Here is an 18,219-nt window from a genome sequence, read left to right on the forward strand (position 1 = left end):
GTGCAACAACAACCTGCGCTTTGCCATGTGGCAGCAGTCTACTTGGAAGCAGGGGGGAACATAGAACCCTTTTTTGAAAAAAGGGTCCTAAGTTCCCCGGTTGAGGGGAACATAGGACCTGGGGAACATAGGACCCGGGGAACATAGGGATGACCCCATTTTGAACACTGATTTTTTTTTGTTCACACATGATTCTTTTTTGACTACATCAGGGCAGGCCTATGTGAGAGTTGGGCCTAGATTGTCTCTAATTGAAGTGGTTTTGAATGTAGGCTATTAAATAATTATCTCTATTACATACGTACAAAATATGTTGGACGTACTATATGCTGAAGCTGAACCATGAAACGTTCACAAATATTTATGCTGAATAGCCTACTGTTTGCAGAAACAGCTGGAGTCTGGCGACCATTTCATGTCAATGCTTTTGTTTTGAAACTTTCATATAATCACCTTTCTATATCCGGATTGACGTTCGATTTTCGCTTGCTTCACGCAGCTAAGCAAGCTTATGACAGGGAAGTGATAAGAAGTCTGAACATCGTTTTAAGTATTTTTGAATAGAATAAACTTTGCTTTTCCAGACATGGCCACGTTTTTTGGTGAGGTTTTATCAGTGTATTCGCGGGCCGTTGAAGAGGATGATAGAGATGATGAAGAGGAAGAGAACGAGGAAGATGTTGAAATCCGACGAGAATTGGAAGAGAAAAGGTATAGGTTAATATCTCAAAGATTTTCAAAGGGTACTTTTTCCAGCGTATATATTTTTCTTGACTATGCAATGTCTTGATTTGAAAAGCAAAAGCGTATTGTAAAGTGACGACTAGAAAACTTGCTTTCGTTTTGATGCCGTCTGTGAAAACTAAACGAACCAGCATGAATTGCAGTGTCATTGTGGATATCAGGACTTTTTTTGCAGCTAGTTATAGCTTCTAATGCACCTTGATGCCGTGGATTCTAGCACTATGGGAAATGCCTGAGAATGCAGAATGCTCTGTGGTGGCATCTCAACTATTGTGGTTTACTGCAGTGACAGCAATCATTCTTTTTCTTTAGCTGTGATTTGTGATGCACATTAACTCTATTCTCAGTCCCGTTGAATCAGAGTGATTTTTGATATTTGTGTATGTTTTTATATGATGGGCACACATGGATTTCTGTTGTTTTACTGTGTCCTATTTTCTCTTTATCTTGTAGAAAAGTTCAAATGAAATGGTGTTCTGATGAAGGCCAAGCAATAGAGGGAAGCAGTGACAAGAAGCGCACCTGTTCCCATCTCATCGTTGCTGTGGGGACCAATGCCACTGGTTGGTAGGCCTAATGTCAGCAGCATCATTCTGACAGTCGAAGCTCAATCAATAGTTCCTAACATTTTGATACCATAGAATATGATCTTCTAATACACTTGCAACCCTCTCAAATTCCTTTGAATAGCGCGCTATGTCATTTATACATGCATTTCTGCCACTGACTTGAATATTGACAGACAGTGATTTCTGCTTTTTGCGCTTAGATGCCAAACTGCATTGTATTCTCTGTATTTGAACATGTGTAAAGATGACAATGCTGAATCTACTCTTGTAACATAACATTTTAAATCACATTGGACAAATAACAAGAATGCAAACAAGAGTGGAAATGTCTTTTCTGTTGCTCTATTGGTACTCTGACGGCCCCGTGTCATGTGATGTCTCGTCTCTCCCCTCAGGCTTCGTCTCTGCGTTCATCTTGAACTCTGCGAGCTGGCACAGGGTGGGCTGGCTGTCCGTGTGGAACGAGAGAAGTCGGGGCTCGGGCCCCTCGCCTAACCCCCCTGCCCCGGGGGAACCGGGCTGTGTATTATACCAGCAGAGGGACGACGACTCGGTGAGTACAGTTAACTCCACTGGGGGTTTTCTGGTAGGCCTGCAGCACGACGAAGCGCGACTCGGCCGCCACTTTTTGCTTCACGAATAGGCATGACACAGGCACAGCTCAATCGAAAATCAAAAAGTATAGAGTAGAGTAGAGTAGAGTAACTTTATTGATCCCCAGGGGGAAATTCAGGTATCCAGTAGCTTACATAAATACACAAATACACAAAAGCCCACATGGACATTTCAAGACACAAATAACACAGGAATAGTCATCAGGGCGGGGAAAATAAAATAAAATAGTAGAGATAATAAAAGTAGAAAAGGTAATTGTGCAAAAAGACATTCTGTGAGTTGGGATAGACCAATGCAGAAAAAACAGAAAAAACATACTCTGTCAGTTAAGATAGACATGACCTGGAACAAGTGTTGGCAGAGTATAGGCAGAGTCATGCTGTGTTGAGCTGTAGACCTACCAGAAAACCAGTGGTGGAAAACAGGCTGTACTGGACTGTGCTGCTAGCCTAGGAAATCCCATGCTGCTTTGCTCTGATCTGAAATACAGTGTTCTATCCTTCAGCAAGGGTTCCAGATCTTGTCTGGGCTCCAATCAATCAGAGAGCGGGGAGGGGTGGAAAGGCAATGACTGCAGTTTGTTTGAATAGACATGATTGGAATTGGGGTACGATTATTAGCTACAATAATTGTCTGGCTATGAATTGTAAGATATGAAAATATAAAAGAATGAATATCCAAGAAAAACTAAAGCTATAATATTATTACCCTATTCAGAGAGTGCATCTTTGGTTCCTGAGTTATTTCAGAGATAATGTGCTAGGCTATGGGTTCCCCACCCATGCTTTACACTCTATAACTCACATTATCTCTGAAATGACTCAACCAATCACCATATTTTTAGGTGTTGTACTTGTACATGACATAGCAAGTCAGGTTTAGACAAATATTGGCCATTTTAAAATAAAGCTTTTTTATTTTCCATTTTTATATGTCAAGATCTCACAATTCATACTCAGATGATTGTTACATAGCATGCACAGCATAATGTTTTTGTAATTTGTAGAGCCAGAAAAAAGCTTTTAAACATCATCAAAACCAACACTGTGTAACTTAAATTGCCTGTCATAATCAATAATCAAGAATGAATGTATTGTGTCCTGTACTCTTAATTTCAGACTTTCTTTGGCTGTTATTGCTGCCAAATTCATGAAAACGCATTTCTGGGGTTCTACCTTGCCAATAAAAAGGCACACCAAGTTCGGTTTCGGTCGGGCCCCAAATTGTCTGATTTCACGTGCCGTGACCCATATATACGGTATATATACAGCAAAAAGATGATAATTGTGGATGGATAGCATAATATCTGGAAATGAATTACTTAAATTTCCCATTGTCTACCTGTAAGTGTGTGTGGAGAGAGGAATGTCATTTCAGACACATGACACGGCACAGAACTCTTATGTGCTTTCTTCAGCTCTTTCTTACGTTTTAGAACATCTCGCCTGCGAGAACTACTTTTTGTGATCTCTGACTGAAATGGAAGCTATGCCTCTACATGAGCAAGCCTGAGCATATCTCTATGGGAAATCATACTAACTGACATTGCATCTTTTACCACAGAGACCAGTTGCGACAAGCAGCATTCAATATTGTACAACATTTTCTAAAGAGTTCAGATGCAAAACCCCCTAACTCCATTTCTGAAGACCTGCACTTCTATATTTTTAGAGAACCCCGTTGTTGGTTTGGTTTACATTCATGTACTTGATAATACATATAAATAGTTATTACATAAATAAAATAAAAAATATGCAATTTTGATAGCTTTGTATTAAATAAAAATGAATTAAGATTATTTTCTGAAAAGGCACTTAGGGGGTTTTGCATCTGAACTCTTCGTACTGCAGGGCTGTTCAAATGGCGGCCCTGGGGCCAGATGCCGTCCTTGGACGTCAAGGTTCTGGCCCCCAATACAAGCCCCTTGAAATACGAAGTTGTTTTTCGGAATTTAGAGATAAAAGTACGGGTTGAGCGCATCGAGCTGAAACGAGACACGAGACGTTAAAATGTAGGATATTACATCTAAATGCTAAACTTTTTGGGGAGGACCCCCAGACCCCACACCTCAATGAAGTACCCCGGTACCCCGGTACCCCGGTACCCCGGAGTCGGCAAACATAATACATCGGCCCCTTTACTGGGAGGAATTTTACAAACTGGCCCTCGTTGACGTTTAATTGAATCCCCCTGATGTACTGTGTAGTTCCTGCTCAAATGATGTTGTTTGAACACTAGATGGCAGGCATGTAGAGAGGGTTAGCTGTTGCAAATATCCAGGTCATGACGAGCTGTCTTTGGCACCCACACTGATGATTGTTTAAAAAAAAAAGCCTAAGTTAGTTTTTTGTTTTTGTTTGAAAAAATGTTTCCCTTTTTTGTTAGAAAGAAAGACTTGTAATGTTAATGGTAGTTATAGACTATGGTGATATGATACTGTATGTATGCATGCTGGCACATCCCCTCTGAAAAAGTTGGATGTGATGTACCTCTCTGGGGAAAACACCCATCAGCTGCAGGGGTGAAAGGGAGACGCCACCACGAAACGTTTCGGGATTAAAGGGGCGAAACGTTAGTGAATGGTGGTACCCGACTGATGACCCTGCAGCTGACCCATGGGCACCAGAGGAGGTGGGACAGGCAGCAATGCCCAGCAGGACGTAACACCTTCCTGTACAAGTCCTGCCCTGCACTTCATGACGAGGGCAAACACCAGGACACATTACTGTAACCTTCATCAGATGGTTCAGTGGACATCTTTGTCCAGGGTTGCCAGATTAGGCAAAAAATGCTCAAAACCCGCCTGAAAGCACTAAATCCCGCCCAATTTAATTGATTTCTATGGCCAAAAATTGGGCACATTATTTTTATTTTTTTATTTTATTTTTTTCTCCAAAATCCATTTTTTCCCACAGACAGCAATCCTAAGTAGCCCAATTTGCCTGGCAACACTGTCTCTGTCTATAAGAAGGAATAGACATATTTTAATATTTGTTGCACAAGTCGTCTTGGGAAAGTTGTCACACTGTATTTCTAGTCTGCTTGTATGCTGTACTCCCACTAACAAAAACTTGCCCATTGGAGAAAAAACGTTCCAAGTACACAAACAGAACTTACTGAAACGGCGTTCACCTTGTGCTCGGAACAGACCTCAAAATACACTAAACCCTGTGACAATACCCGCTTCCATTCCAAAAAAAAGTTTAAATTCAGTGCTCACAGAACAGTGTCATTTTTTACAGTATTTCATTACCATTTCATTAAGACCACTCTTCCTTCATTTTGCACGCTTCACTTACTGCTTATGTCTCTTTTTCCATTTTTTTCGCCCTACTTGTAGGTTTCTGTTAGTCTTTGTATTTGTTGTTTGAAGCCTTTAGGTCACTATTTTGACCAGGGCTTCATGGAGGACTCAATGGGAAATTGACATAAATTAGGGGAAAAAGAAGCCTGAGTATATGGAAATTCTGTGGTGAGCTTGGTAATACGACTACCTGTTCGGCAACCAGGCTACGCAAGCACAGAGTAGAGCAGTGATTTGGGAAACAAGATTTAATGTCTAGGTTGTTTGTATTTTGATTTGACTATTGCCGGCAGCTACGTACCTATTGAAGAGTTACTGTATTAGAGATTCTGTAATGAAACAGAATTCTTTGTTTGTTTCATGTTCTCTATTAGCAGACTGGGTAAGATGATACTCTTAGGTTCTCTGCCGTTAGGCTTTTCAGTATTGGTGAACCTCTGCTCATGGTATCATCTAAATAATATAAAAACACTTGTGATGTGAATGAATTCATGTTTTAAAGTTGTAAAGTATTAATGTAGTTTCATATGTTCTAGGTACTAATTTGTCAGTGCTCATCTTACGTGGCAGAAGATCAGCTCTTCCAGTGGACGGAACAGGTAAACACTTATGTATTTATGTCTATGACTTGTGATTAGAGATGCACCGGATCCTGATTTTTAGGATCCTGCCGGATACCGGATCCACTGCTTAAGATCCTGCCGGATCCGAAAGGGTTGAAACACATAGTCTACTCACACACGTGGGCCCTTTTTATCACGTTGGCTCAAACTATTTTTTAGACTCATTGGCTTACAGCCACATTGCCTGCAACGGCCGCTTCCAAAGGGCTTTCACTCCATGCAGCGATTGGGGTTGTGAAAGACTGACTGAAAAGCCTAGGCTACTTAAAACCTAGAGATGCACCAGATCCTGATTTTTAGGTAATTGCCGGATACTGGATCCACTCCTTAAGATTCTGCCGGATCCGAATCCTGTGAAAAACCCAATTATCCTGCCGGATCCGGAACCGGAACCGGATCCGGTGTGTCTCTACTTGTGATGGTTCTTGATTGTTTACCGGTGAGAAATAAAGTGTTGTGGTTACAATATCGTGAAAAAGGTGAATAGAAATGATAATGAATGTGGTGCTACACGGATGTCTATTTTCTGTAGATTATTTTATCAGTGCAATCAGACTAACGTTTCAACGTGCGTCTTCATCAGAGTCCTCGAGGAAACATTAGTCTGATTGCACTGATAAAATACTGTACAGAAAATAGACATCCGTGTCGCACCACATTCTTTATCCTTTCTATTTATAATTTTAGTCTTGCTCTGGTTACACTAGATTGTCACTTTAGAGGTTTTATGGAGAAAAAGCTGTTCATCAAGCCTTAGCAAATGTAATGCCATCTATTGTGGCTTCGTACTGTGTTCTTACTGTATGCCACCATTTTATTGCACCATCATTTCAGCTTGTGATTTCATCAGGCCCTTTTACCTATTTATTGTCTGAAAACTTTAAACATTGTAATATGCTCCAAACGCGACAGATCCCCACCCTTCCTCACCCCCACCAATAATAATTTGACTGACATTAATAGAAATACAAATGTGGCATGTGCTGTCCGAGCTCTAACAAAGGTGTGTGTGTCTGTGTCTGTGTGTGTGTGTGTGTGTCTGTGTGTGTGTGTGCACGTGCATGCGTGTGTGCGTGTGTGCGTGTGTGCGCGTGTGCGTGTGCGTGTGCGTGTGCGCGTGCGCGTGCGCGTGTGTGTCTGTGTGTGTGTCTGTGTGTATGTTTCAGTTGTTCATGTGTCTTCAGAAAAGAGGCTTGGCGGTCACAGTGTTGTCAGACGTGCCCGTGGCCGAATACAAGACACCGGACTACGTCCATGGCAGTGACGTCCCCTTCCTCCGGGCGCTGAGCTCCAGCGCTTATAAAGGGCCTGTCACCTGTCCTTTCCTCGAGCAGCCCAACATCGTCACCGGACTAGCTGCAGCAGGTACGTACGTCTGAAGATCGAGGGCAGCCGTGGCCTAGCGGTTAAGGTGATGGGCTTCAGATCAGAGGGGTTGCCAATTCGAATCCCACCCTCTCACTCCCTCCTGCACTCCATGGCTGCAGTGCCCTTGGGCACCTAATCCCACACTGCTCCAGGGACTGTAACCAACACCCTGCACTTCAAACAAAAAAACCAAAACAGAAAAAAATGGTTGAATTGGATAAAAAAGCGTCAGCTAAGTGTAATGTAATGTGAGATCAGAGAAAAAGGAATATTATTTCATGTTACTGTATATGATGTGACCTTATTCTGCATGTTTTAGTCACGAATTTAACCAACTGTTCCACAGACTTAGAGATTGTATAGTATATATAGAGATACGGCAACTTAATGTGGCGCTCTGGGTGAACAGGTTCCGGTCTGCTTAAAGGGGCGTGTGGCATCCGCTTGACCTGAAATAAAAAATAAAAAAATCCTCAAAATTCAAATGGTAGGCCTACAAGTTACATCAGTGTTTCCCAACCAGGGGTACGCAAGCACACTACAAGGGGTGCGCTGGATTTTTTATTTATTTTTTTTAATTAAAAAGAAGAAGAAAAAAAGTCACATAAAGACAGAGGAAGAGATATAGAGGGGATAATCGGGGGTATGACAAAAATGCTTAAGAGGGTACTCAAGATTTAAAAAAAGTTTTTTTAGAGTTACACATTAGGCTTTGTTTACGCTCAGACCCTCAACAACTCCAGAAAGTTACAATGACCTATTATTATAAAAGATTTTTTGATGCAAGAGGGCGCACCTTGCATCAAATGTTTTTTGTGTGTGTGTGTGTGTGTACAGATAAGGTTTGGCATGTGCCTTCCTCACTGATGAAGGCACACGCCAAAACGCGTCTGTGCACATTTTTTTTTTTTTTTAACATTTGATGCAAGGTGTGCCCTTTTCTGTTGAATTTGAAGAAGGCCCATGAAACGTGTCTGTGCACACACACACACAAAAACATTTGATCCAAGGTGCGCCCTTTTCTGTTTAATTTGAAGCGTTTTATTTGGGCCAACGCCCTCAAAATAATTAAAAGAACTCTTGAGTGAAGCCTGCTACCTGCTATAAATAATAGAAATGAATAAATAATTAATACATTTATATAATTAATAAATAATTCATAGAAATACCCATCTACGGTAACCTCTTGTGTTCTACAGTGCTCTCCCACTGCCAAGTCCACAGCATCCCAGCTGTGCTCTACCAGAACTACAGTGACGTCATCAGCGCAGACTCGGACACCATGGAAGCCTACAGGCACGCCGTGTCCTCAGCCAAGGGCATCAAGGTAAAACCTGTTGCCTATTGCTGCCCTGCAAAGGGCAAAGGGCAGTAGCTACGCCAACATATAAACTGAGAATATTCCCTGCCATGGCCAGCCGGTGGGGCACTCGCCTGCCATGCGTCTGACCCGGGTTCGATTCCCGGCCCGGGTCATTTGCTGACCCCTCCCTGTCTCTCTGCCCGTTCGCTTCCGGTCTATCTTTCATACTGTCCTGTCCAAAATAAAGTCTAAAAGACCACCAAAGAAAAAAATTAACTGAGAAATATGGGGGCAGCTATTGCAAAAGTGGTTAGGTGGGGTGGACTCAGGATCAGAGGTTTTGCAGGTTCAAATCCTTCCCTTACCTCTCCCTACACCTCTGTCCATTACTAAAGTGCCCTTAACCATGGCACCTACTTTAGTTCCACCTTGCTCCAGGGACTGTAACCAATACTCTGTATCTAAAAAGCTGTAAGTTGCTTTTGGTAAAAAGCGTTAGTGAAGTGTAATGTAGTAGAAAAAGGCCTTCAAACTATGTTCTATGTTCAAACGGTGTTAGGTTTGATATTTAAGTTGACATAGAAATATCTCTACTATGGGACAAATTTGGACCACAAGGCTTTGTCACAAGATAAAAGAGATGTTGTGAGGACAATTTTCAGTCTACATTCAGTTTTGACAAAATATGTAGTTACTGCACTTCGCCTGTGTGGGGCAGTATAGTGTAGTATGAGTGATTTCTGGGTCAGTGACGTTTCAACTTGTAGCACACGTCAGGGAGGTGCAATGACAGCCAATGCCACTATTGTATGGATTTTATTTGTTTGTTTGTTTTTAGTAGACTATCTAAGAAAGCATTTTCATTGCAGCAAATCAACCACCAATTACTAATTAATTTATTGGCATTAGATATCGTTGTGTCACCTGACGTCTGAGCCCAAAAAACGTCTCTGACCCCTATAGCAACTTAAAAAGTGTAATGCTGTCTTTATTTGAAACACGCATTTTAGGACAAATGTGCTGTCTTTAAAACAGTATTATATGGTTTTTTTTTTTTACAGTTTTTTTAGATGGATCTTAGGTAAACTATATCTATTTCTACATATTTAGGTACAGTATGTTTATAGTTTAGATTAGATCACCATGCACTGAGCTCTGTAGATTGGATCCATATTTGTCACTGCTCAAGCAAAAATATCCTAGTGGAACACCAAGTACAGGTGCGGCAGACCAATGTAGCAAAATACATACTGTATATTGAATAATGTGTTTATTGTATTTTTAACTTAGCTCAGTAATGGTTTTTGATCTCTAACATTTTGTTCGTGTGATTCTGTCTCTGTTTTTGTTCAGTTGGACCCTCCGAGTGCTGATGTCCTTCAGAAGTTCACAAAGGCCTCTGATCTGCACGGCAACCTGTATACGTAAACAGTAAACATGCCCCGCCCCCCTGAGCACCCATCATTGTATTTAATATTTTTTACACAAAAATAAAATGCTCAATTACATCTGCTGTCAACTGGTTTTACCTTTGCTTTTAACACTTGAGAAATGTTTTCTGGCGTATTCCTATAACACATTCGTAAGGTCAATTAACAACTATGTTGAAACACAATATTGTTGTCCATCAGTGTTGAATCAGTGATGCTGCCGGCATAATCCCTTGAAGAAATCACAGCCAAAAACAAGACTGTGCCAGCTGCTGTCTGTCCTATTGAGTAGTGGGCAGGGTTCATGTGTTTTTCACAGCATAAAATGGAGATATGAGAATCATGTGGTCTTCTTGGTGAACTGTAATAATTGTGCATTAATAGGGTGCAGGACTCAAAGTAGAAAGGAAAAATCCTCACGCTTCCAACTAAGTACTCATTTTATTGCTTGACAGACTTTTGGACTGTATCCAAAGCACTCCCCTTTGAGTCAAGGTAGTTTTAGTATTTAAAAATCCTTTATGTTACACTGATGTGAGGTAAAGGGTTTTTTTTTAATACTTAAACTACCTTGACTCAAAGGAGAGTGTTTTGGATATAGTTCAAAAGTCTGTCAAGCCCTAAAAGGAATAACCAGATGCACCCCTTCAACCTGGAGTAAAGACTAGAGCGCTCACTATTCTTGTCTTTTACTCTTTTCAGTATTCATACTGACGTTTCAAACACTATGGGCTGCTCCTCAGTGTAAATTGTGTGTTAGCTGCCATTTTGATATGTGACTGGTGTCCCATGTGGTCCTGTGATGTGCAGGTTTTCATTTGCTTTTATCAGATCTCATCACATTTCCGGTGAAATCAAAACTTAACCCTTCACAGTGCAGTACCACTGACATCCACCAGGCGCTAGCTGCAAAATGTGAGCTACTGTAGTCACTGCTGAGTGTAACTACCATCCTGCGGTATTTCTCAGCAGAAATCACCACATTTACAACCTTGGTTGTAATCATTTCTGTATACAGAAAAGGCTATGTTCAGTAATGTCAACTTGGCAAGATAGCCGTGGTGAAGTATTATATTCAAACAATTTAATGCTTTTGTACAGACTTTGAAAGTGAGGAGTTCCCATCACCCTCAAATTGGGCTTCATCTATTTGTTATTAAGAATTTGTGAGTGACATTAAAAATAAATCCACTTCTTACAATGACTGTGTACATTCTTTACACATTGGGCAGTTAGGGTGTCAGACTCGTAGCCCAAAGGTTGCCATTTCGTATCATATCAATCATTTCAACTTGATTCGGTTAACCTGAATAATTGGTGTTATTTTCATGTTGGATTTCCACTGGATTTCAACTGAATTTCCATGTTATCGCTCTATCAGCTTTTCTGCTTGGGGTTGTGATGCCAATCATCACATTAAGAATGAAACTTGTAAAAAAAAAAAAATCTAGAATTAAGAGTTTCCCACCTGATGACCACACAAATTTGTTAAACATATGTTTTGTTCCATCACACACACACACACACACACACACACACACACACACACACACACACACTCACACACACACACACACACACCACATTGATGTCAAGAAGAGCAACAGCATTTCACCACAGTCCTCCTCTGTGTACATTTCTGGTATTCCACTCGTGTCTTTTCATCGACGGGAACTCCCCCTCTCCCTCTCGCTCTGTCGCAACAGTTGCAGCATCAGCCAAATACTTCTCAACCTCGAGACTTTATGTCCAAAACATTCCTTTCACTTCCGTCTTTGTAAAATTTAGGGCTGCACAATATGTCGAAAATGTATCGTTATCACGATATCACGACTTGCAATACACGTATCACAAAAGTTGGTTAAATTACGATGCCTTCAAAAAAAGTTTTACATTTTTAATAACAGTAAATTTGGTGAAAAGGTTAAAAAAGGTATTAAAAAGGTTGCCATTTTAAGTTGATGTTTTTTCCTAATAAAAATCATGTTGGAAATAAAACATTGCTCTCAGTTGTTGTATACATGATAAAGTGTAGAATGACAAGTAGAGAGGGAAAAATATATGTATATAAACATCGCGGGTAATATCGATATCGCGGTATACAGTCATGTTATATATCGTGTATTGCATATTTTTCTAATATCGTGCAGCCCTATTAAAATTCTGTCCTCTCCATTGAAGGGAAACATTGAGGCTTTAAAAAATGACCTTGCTCTGACATGTGCATACGTACTTCAAAACTTAAAGTATGTATGCACAATGGGCAAGGTCATTTTTAAAAGCTTAGCTACATGACACACTTGAGACTGAAGAATTCACTTTCTTTTATCTTGCTGCATTTACTACACCACACCACTAAACTGTGTTCAATAGGATTCCTTGGTAGTTGTAGACGCTATATAACCTGCTCATTTTGGGTGTGTGCTGTTATCTCTGTAGGTCAAGGTCAAGGTCACCCTTTTGTCAACCGCAACTGCCAGTTTGGACATCACTTTATGGTCCAAGTAGTCCGTCATGTTGCAATAACGTGAACATAATCTCCCCTTTGTGTGCATCCTTCCTTAATTGCATCATCTCCCATGCCCACGGCTTTTGACAAGATACACTGTGTACTATTTTATTGTACGTGCGTTAATTAGTCATCCGATTTTACATACAGTAATTCACAATTCTTGTACATGCTCCTCCTGAATGTGTTTTACTGTGGTATTAATCATCAGATACCAGTTTTGGTACATCTTTTTTATAGTGTCTGTAATCCACTTTGTCAATGATCTATTGCAGATTGGGTCTATTGCTGTTGGTGTATTGTTAGTTTCAGTTTTTTTATGTTTCATGACATGAGCTGTAGGTTTGTTTGGGTTTTTTTCGACTTCATTTGATAGGACGGTGTGAGAGGTGAACAGGAAGCTGATTGGAAGAGAGACGGGTAGGGGGGTCGGCAAAGGACCCGGGCCAGGAATCAAACCCGGGTCAGCCGCATGGCAGACGAGTGCCCTACCGGTTGGTCATGGCAGGGCCGAGCTGTACGTTTTTTTTTTATCTCCTTAACCTAAAAACAAATGGATGTGATCACTGTATTATGTCTGTGGGCAAGATGAACTGAATTTTAACTGCTATAGGTTTTTGTAACTCGTTAAGTGATTGTAGACTGAGTTTCCTGGAGTCCTCATTTTCTTAAAATGAGGAGTCCAGGCTCTTCTATTAGATAATTTACCTCTTAACTTAACCTGGTGTAGTAGTTAACCAGCTTACCAGCTCTGTTCTTGATCTCCTTAACCAGGGCAGCTGACAGCTTTGGCTGGGCCCAGGACAAAGCCGTCTGAAAGGGCCCCCCACCCAATACATTCAATGTAATGAAGGACCAATTATGGGCCCCCCATCTTCCTGGGCCCGGGACAACTGACCCCTTTGACCCCCCCTTGTCGGCTTCCCTGTCCTTAACCATAATAAAACAATGATGATATGATCTGTAGGCTACTTTGTGTAGATGTCCCCTGTTGGAATTGCAGTATTACGCCCACAGGGTGAAAGATATGGCAGTATTCATTGTTTTATATCGAGTGTGCGCCTGGCCAGATTGTCCCTTCTGAAAACAGCAATAAAGGCATGGTGCAAAGATCCTTTTAATTAACCTGGGGCTGGTTGGCATGGAAACCTGACGTCACAGCCAAGGTAAATTAATTTTATGACATTCCAAACACAACGACTACAGCCATCCAGAGAATTGAGTTCTGAATGTATTGCGTTTCTCGCTGCGGTGAAAAGGTGTCCCGAATGACATTTACTGTGCCATCCAGGGGGTCGTTTCTCGACAGTGCCTTTGCTAACGACGTTAGCCATTTTGTTCGTTCTTAAGACCAACGTTGTAACCAAGGTCTTAAGTCGCTCGTAAGACAGTCTTCCGACTTGGTCTTGAGTTGGTCTTAAGTTGTTCTTAAGTTGTTCTTAAGATGTTCTTCAGTTGTTCTTAAGTTGGTCTTGCTCCTGACATTTCAGCGTCTTGGGGCAGGTTCAGGCAGAGTTCAAGTGACAGTGATTGATTACTGCCACCAAGTGCACAAGCGTCTAACTTTTACCACACAAAATGTCCAATGATTAGACAATTTTAAATATATTTGGTTGTGTATGCCGTCTTCCTGCCAGCAAGTCCTTACGTCCAACGTAGGCCACAAGAAAAAAAAATTGCAATTAAGGGCATTGTGCCTGAAGATGTGCAGGAAGATTGAAAGGTGCGTCAAACACAGTAGGCTACACATGACATCTTTATGAAAGTCGTTAAATACCTGTGAAGACAATCATGCCCCCAAAATCCACCCAATAACCAAATGTCGCTGTACATATCACTGCACAATAACATCGCGCCAAATAACTTCGCAATGGCGTCAGCCACACGGTCCACTGTCACTGCGCACCAGGGAGAGGAGGCAGAGAGTTGCGAATATGCCCGAATTGCGCGCGCGCCAGCCTGGATGCACACACACACACACACACACAGTGTGTGTGTGTGTGTGTGTGTGTGAGAGAGAGAGAGAGAGAGAGAGAGAGAGAGAGAGAGAGAGAGAGAGAGAGAGAGAGAGAGAGAGAGAGAGAGAGAGAGATGAGTGGAAGTGGATATACTGGATATACTGTTGTGCAGATAAGGCACCTGCGCTTAATTTAAAATTCAGCCGAAATGGATATGCTACCAGTTACCACCAGCAAGTGAGAATTAGGATAGTATACATGCCATCACGCTTTCACCGGCAATTTCTGTGTAGTTATTTGGAGTGATTATGCTACAGTGATATGTAGACCGACATTTGGTTATTGGGGATGGATTTCGGTGACATGATTGCGTTGACAAGTATTTAACGACTTTCATGGAGATGTCATGTGTACTGTGTTTGACGGACCCTCCGTGCATCATCCCTTCCTGCACATCTTTACGCGTAAAGGTCATAATGGCAATTGTTTTTCTTGTAGCCTATTTTAGAATGATCGATTCCTTTCAGTTATCATTTCAAACATCATTGAACTGTCCACTCTGCGTGGGGAAGGACCTCGCTGTTGTCTCGCACTTAGAGTTCTTCTACATGCGTTCGGGTGTTGGCAGTGTCAGAGGCCAGCCCGAAGGCATCCCTTGGGGTTTACAGAGTTTAAGCTTAAAAAAATAGCCTACATCTGATCAACTAGCCTATAGTAAGACTGAGCTTTCTCCAGCAAGCGCCTTGAGTCACTTCAAGTTAGAGATATGGGTAACAACGGTTAGACATATATTTGACCCACAACAGAGACCCAAAGACAGCGCGACATTGTGTGTGTGTGTGTGGTGTGTGTGTGTGTGTGTGTGTCCATATTCTCAACCATCTGCCTCGCGCATATGACAGCGGGCCGCGTTAAGTAAATGTGCAATGATTCAAATGTGATGTCGCATGCCTTCCAGAGTAGGCTATCCTCACATTATTTCATTAAGCTGCATTTTTTCCCACGATGGGTTGGAGTTCGTGTAGCGTAGTCTATAGACAACAATGACATAGTAGAAATGTTCACAATGTGTGCGCAATCCGACCACGTTGTGCGCGCGTGGGTATTTGTTTCCCACTGCGACAACATATTGTGAAAATTAGAACTGAAGCGGACTCAGAGGAGAATATTATGGATGTTAGAGATTTAAAAGTCCATGCATACATTTATCCCTTCGGGTCTAGAATCATTGCTATTACCCTCCGGCAAGGCATGACAACCACTCATCCACCAACCACCGGTTTCTGAGAGAAGTAGCCTACTGAAGACTTATCGTAAATTGATTTAGCAAAACCGGAATAAAATATAAGACATTGTGACATGTAATGCATTATTTGGTTTATGCTGTCGAAGAGGGATGGTTTTGAGGGCACGGTTGTGTTGACAAATATTTGTGGACTTTGATAGCGTTGTAATTATTGTATCTGACAGCCACGTGAATCATGACGCCGTCACTACTTTGTTTGCGACCAATGCAGCCGAGCTGAGGCGAGACCATAGAGGTAGAAAATAACACTAGAGAGGACACAGCAATTTGCGACAGCACTGGGAAATGGCAGCTGGAGCTTCCCAACTTCCGTAGGTAGTGTAGGTACTTTCAGGCAATGCAAGTCAATGGAGAACACGCCCACCCCTGTCAAGAAATTAACTAAAACTGTCTAAATATGAAGTAACACTTTAATCAAAGACCAGATTTGAAATGTCAGGCTAAATATCTACTTAAATCATATGAGTCGATAAAATACATTTAAAAATCAAATAATATATTTTATGAACATAGTTAGCAACACACTTCAACTATTGTCCTTGTATAGTGTGTTGATGGACATTTTCACATGATTAAGCCATTTTTGACAGAGGTGAGCCTCGTTCTCCGTTAATTTCCATTTCTCTGATCTACCTACAGATAATGGCCGCTACAGATTGCCGTAAAAAGGGGGGCGGGGTCCTCTCTAGTGTTATTTTCTACCTCTATGGGCGAGACACTCCAAGCATTTCCGAAGACTTCCTCGTCTGAGAACGTACGTACGTACGTCCAAAGGTTGGTCGCGACTTCGGTCGGTCTTGCGTCTAAAGACCAACGTAAGACCAACTTAAGATCAACTCAAGAGCAACTTAAGACCAACTCAAGAGCAACTTACGACCAACTCAAGACCGACTTAAGACGGTTAGCAAAGGCAAGAATCGAGAAACGGACTCCAGGCCAACTGGAGTAATACTTTTGAATAGTTTTTAACATTAGTGAATGGTTTGAAATCCACACGACCATGTGGGTAATACCAAAGTAGATTCTGTAGGTGTCTATCAGGGCTTGACACTGGCACCTGCCAACCGGCCAAATGCTGGTGAAATTTGGCTGTGGCTGGTAACAATTTCAGGTAACATTTGGCAGGCAGCTTATTCTATGGTAAGACATATCAGAATAGCATATATTCTGCACTTTGCCCCTTTTGTATCAATTGTTTGTATTAAAGTTCAAGAAGAAGCTCAGTTATTTATTGTTTTATTTCCATGTAGAAACCCATGCACTCATCTTTTTGCTTTAAGCACCTCATCCTCTGAGGTTAAGATGTACAGTGTCATGATAAAAATAAAATAAAAAACAAATTAGTGGCTAGTAGAATAGCTGAATGGCTAGTGACTCAGGAAAACCACTAGCCATAGTGGCTGGCAAGCGAATAAGTTAATGTCAAGCCCTGGTGTCTATTCCACCGTTGCCTCCCGCATATCACTAGCCTGGGCAAAAGCCGATTGCATATCATTGCCTTTTCATCACACCTTGGGTATTGTTATTTCATGTACAGTTCTCTACTGAATGACTCCTGTTTATGTAATGTGTAAATGTGGTTTTAATAGCCTGAGTTAACACTTTGACACACACACACACACACACACCCTCTGTGGAGTTTCTCGGATGTGGACATAGTGGTACACACAGCGGATTCCTGAGAGTGACTCAGCCTTAACCAGGGACGGATTAACGCATAGGGCTACATATGGCTGTAGCGTACGGGCCCCCATCTGCCAAGGGGCCCCTGATTGGCCAAAAGTGAAAAATTGCAGATTTTGACAAGATGCAATTTTGAAAGAAAAATTGATCATCGGGTGTTTTGAGTACAGTTGGTAAACATGTTATACTTAATTCCTAACTCATAATTATGACGCACTGTATATCTAAATTTGTCCTCCGGGGGGGCCCACAGCAACCTTTAGCCTAGGGACCTCAGGTCATCTTAATCGGGCCCTGCCCTCTGCTACGGTGCCACTGAGGCCCCTGGGGCCTACAGGAGCAAGATGATTTTCTGATTTGCCATTGCGTGTGTGTGTGTGTGTGTGTGTGTGTGTGTGTGTGTGTGTGAGAGAGACCGAGAGAGTGACACACACACACACACACACACACACACACACACACACACACACACACACACACACACACACACACACACACACACACACACACACACACACAGAACTTTTGTTAAGTCACAAGCAATAAAGTTTTGATCATTCACACGTTTGTGAGTATAATTGTATGCCAACATACCATTACTATATACAGTAGCCTAATGGCAGGCATGATTTTTTTTTTTTTCAAAACAAGCAAGAGATTACACAAGTACCATCTATTTTTATTTGTCAGCTGTATGCTTAATGATCCTGTGTGGACGGATGTTTTCTTCTTGAGCATAAAGTGTAATGAGTGGGAATGAAATGGCTTCATTGTTTATCTCAAAAAAACGCTACATTTGCCCCCAGT

General features: G+C 41.6%; 1 protein-coding gene across 1 annotated transcript; it reads left to right on the plus strand.

Moving 5' to 3' along the window:
• The first annotated feature begins 481 nt into the window (after positions 1–481).
• Positions 482–10,034, plus strand: psmg1 (proteasome (prosome, macropain) assembly chaperone 1). Its single transcript, XM_063202377.1, has 7 exons — positions 482–711; positions 1,198–1,307; positions 1,709–1,866; positions 5,769–5,831; positions 7,022–7,220; positions 8,423–8,550; positions 9,880–10,034. Exons 1-7 carry the CDS (start codon positions 587–589, stop codon positions 9,952–9,954), a joined length of 858 nt encoding a protein of 285 aa, XP_063058447.1. The 5' UTR covers positions 482–586; the 3' UTR covers positions 9,955–10,034.
• The last annotated feature ends 8,185 nt before the right edge of the window (positions 10,035–18,219 follow it).

Source organism: Engraulis encrasicolus, chromosome 7 (genome assembly GCF_034702125.1).
Source record: "Engraulis encrasicolus isolate BLACKSEA-1 chromosome 7, IST_EnEncr_1.0, whole genome shotgun sequence".
NCBI lineage: Eukaryota > Metazoa > Chordata > Actinopteri > Clupeiformes > Engraulidae > Engraulis > Engraulis encrasicolus.

Bases quoted from the DNA above. Each gene is read 5' to 3' on its own strand.
- psmg1 (XM_063202377.1), top strand. From the start codon at position 587: ATGGCCACGTTTTTTGGTGAGGTTTTATCAGTGTATTCGCGGGCCGTT. The intron at 712-1,197 runs GTATAGGTTAAT...TTTATCTTGTAG, and splicing joins CGAGAATTGGAAGAGAAAAG to AAAAGTTCAAATGAAATGGT. The intron at 7,221-8,422 runs GTACGTACGTCT...TGTGTTCTACAG, and splicing joins CACCGGACTAGCTGCAGCAG to TGCTCTCCCACTGCCAAGTC.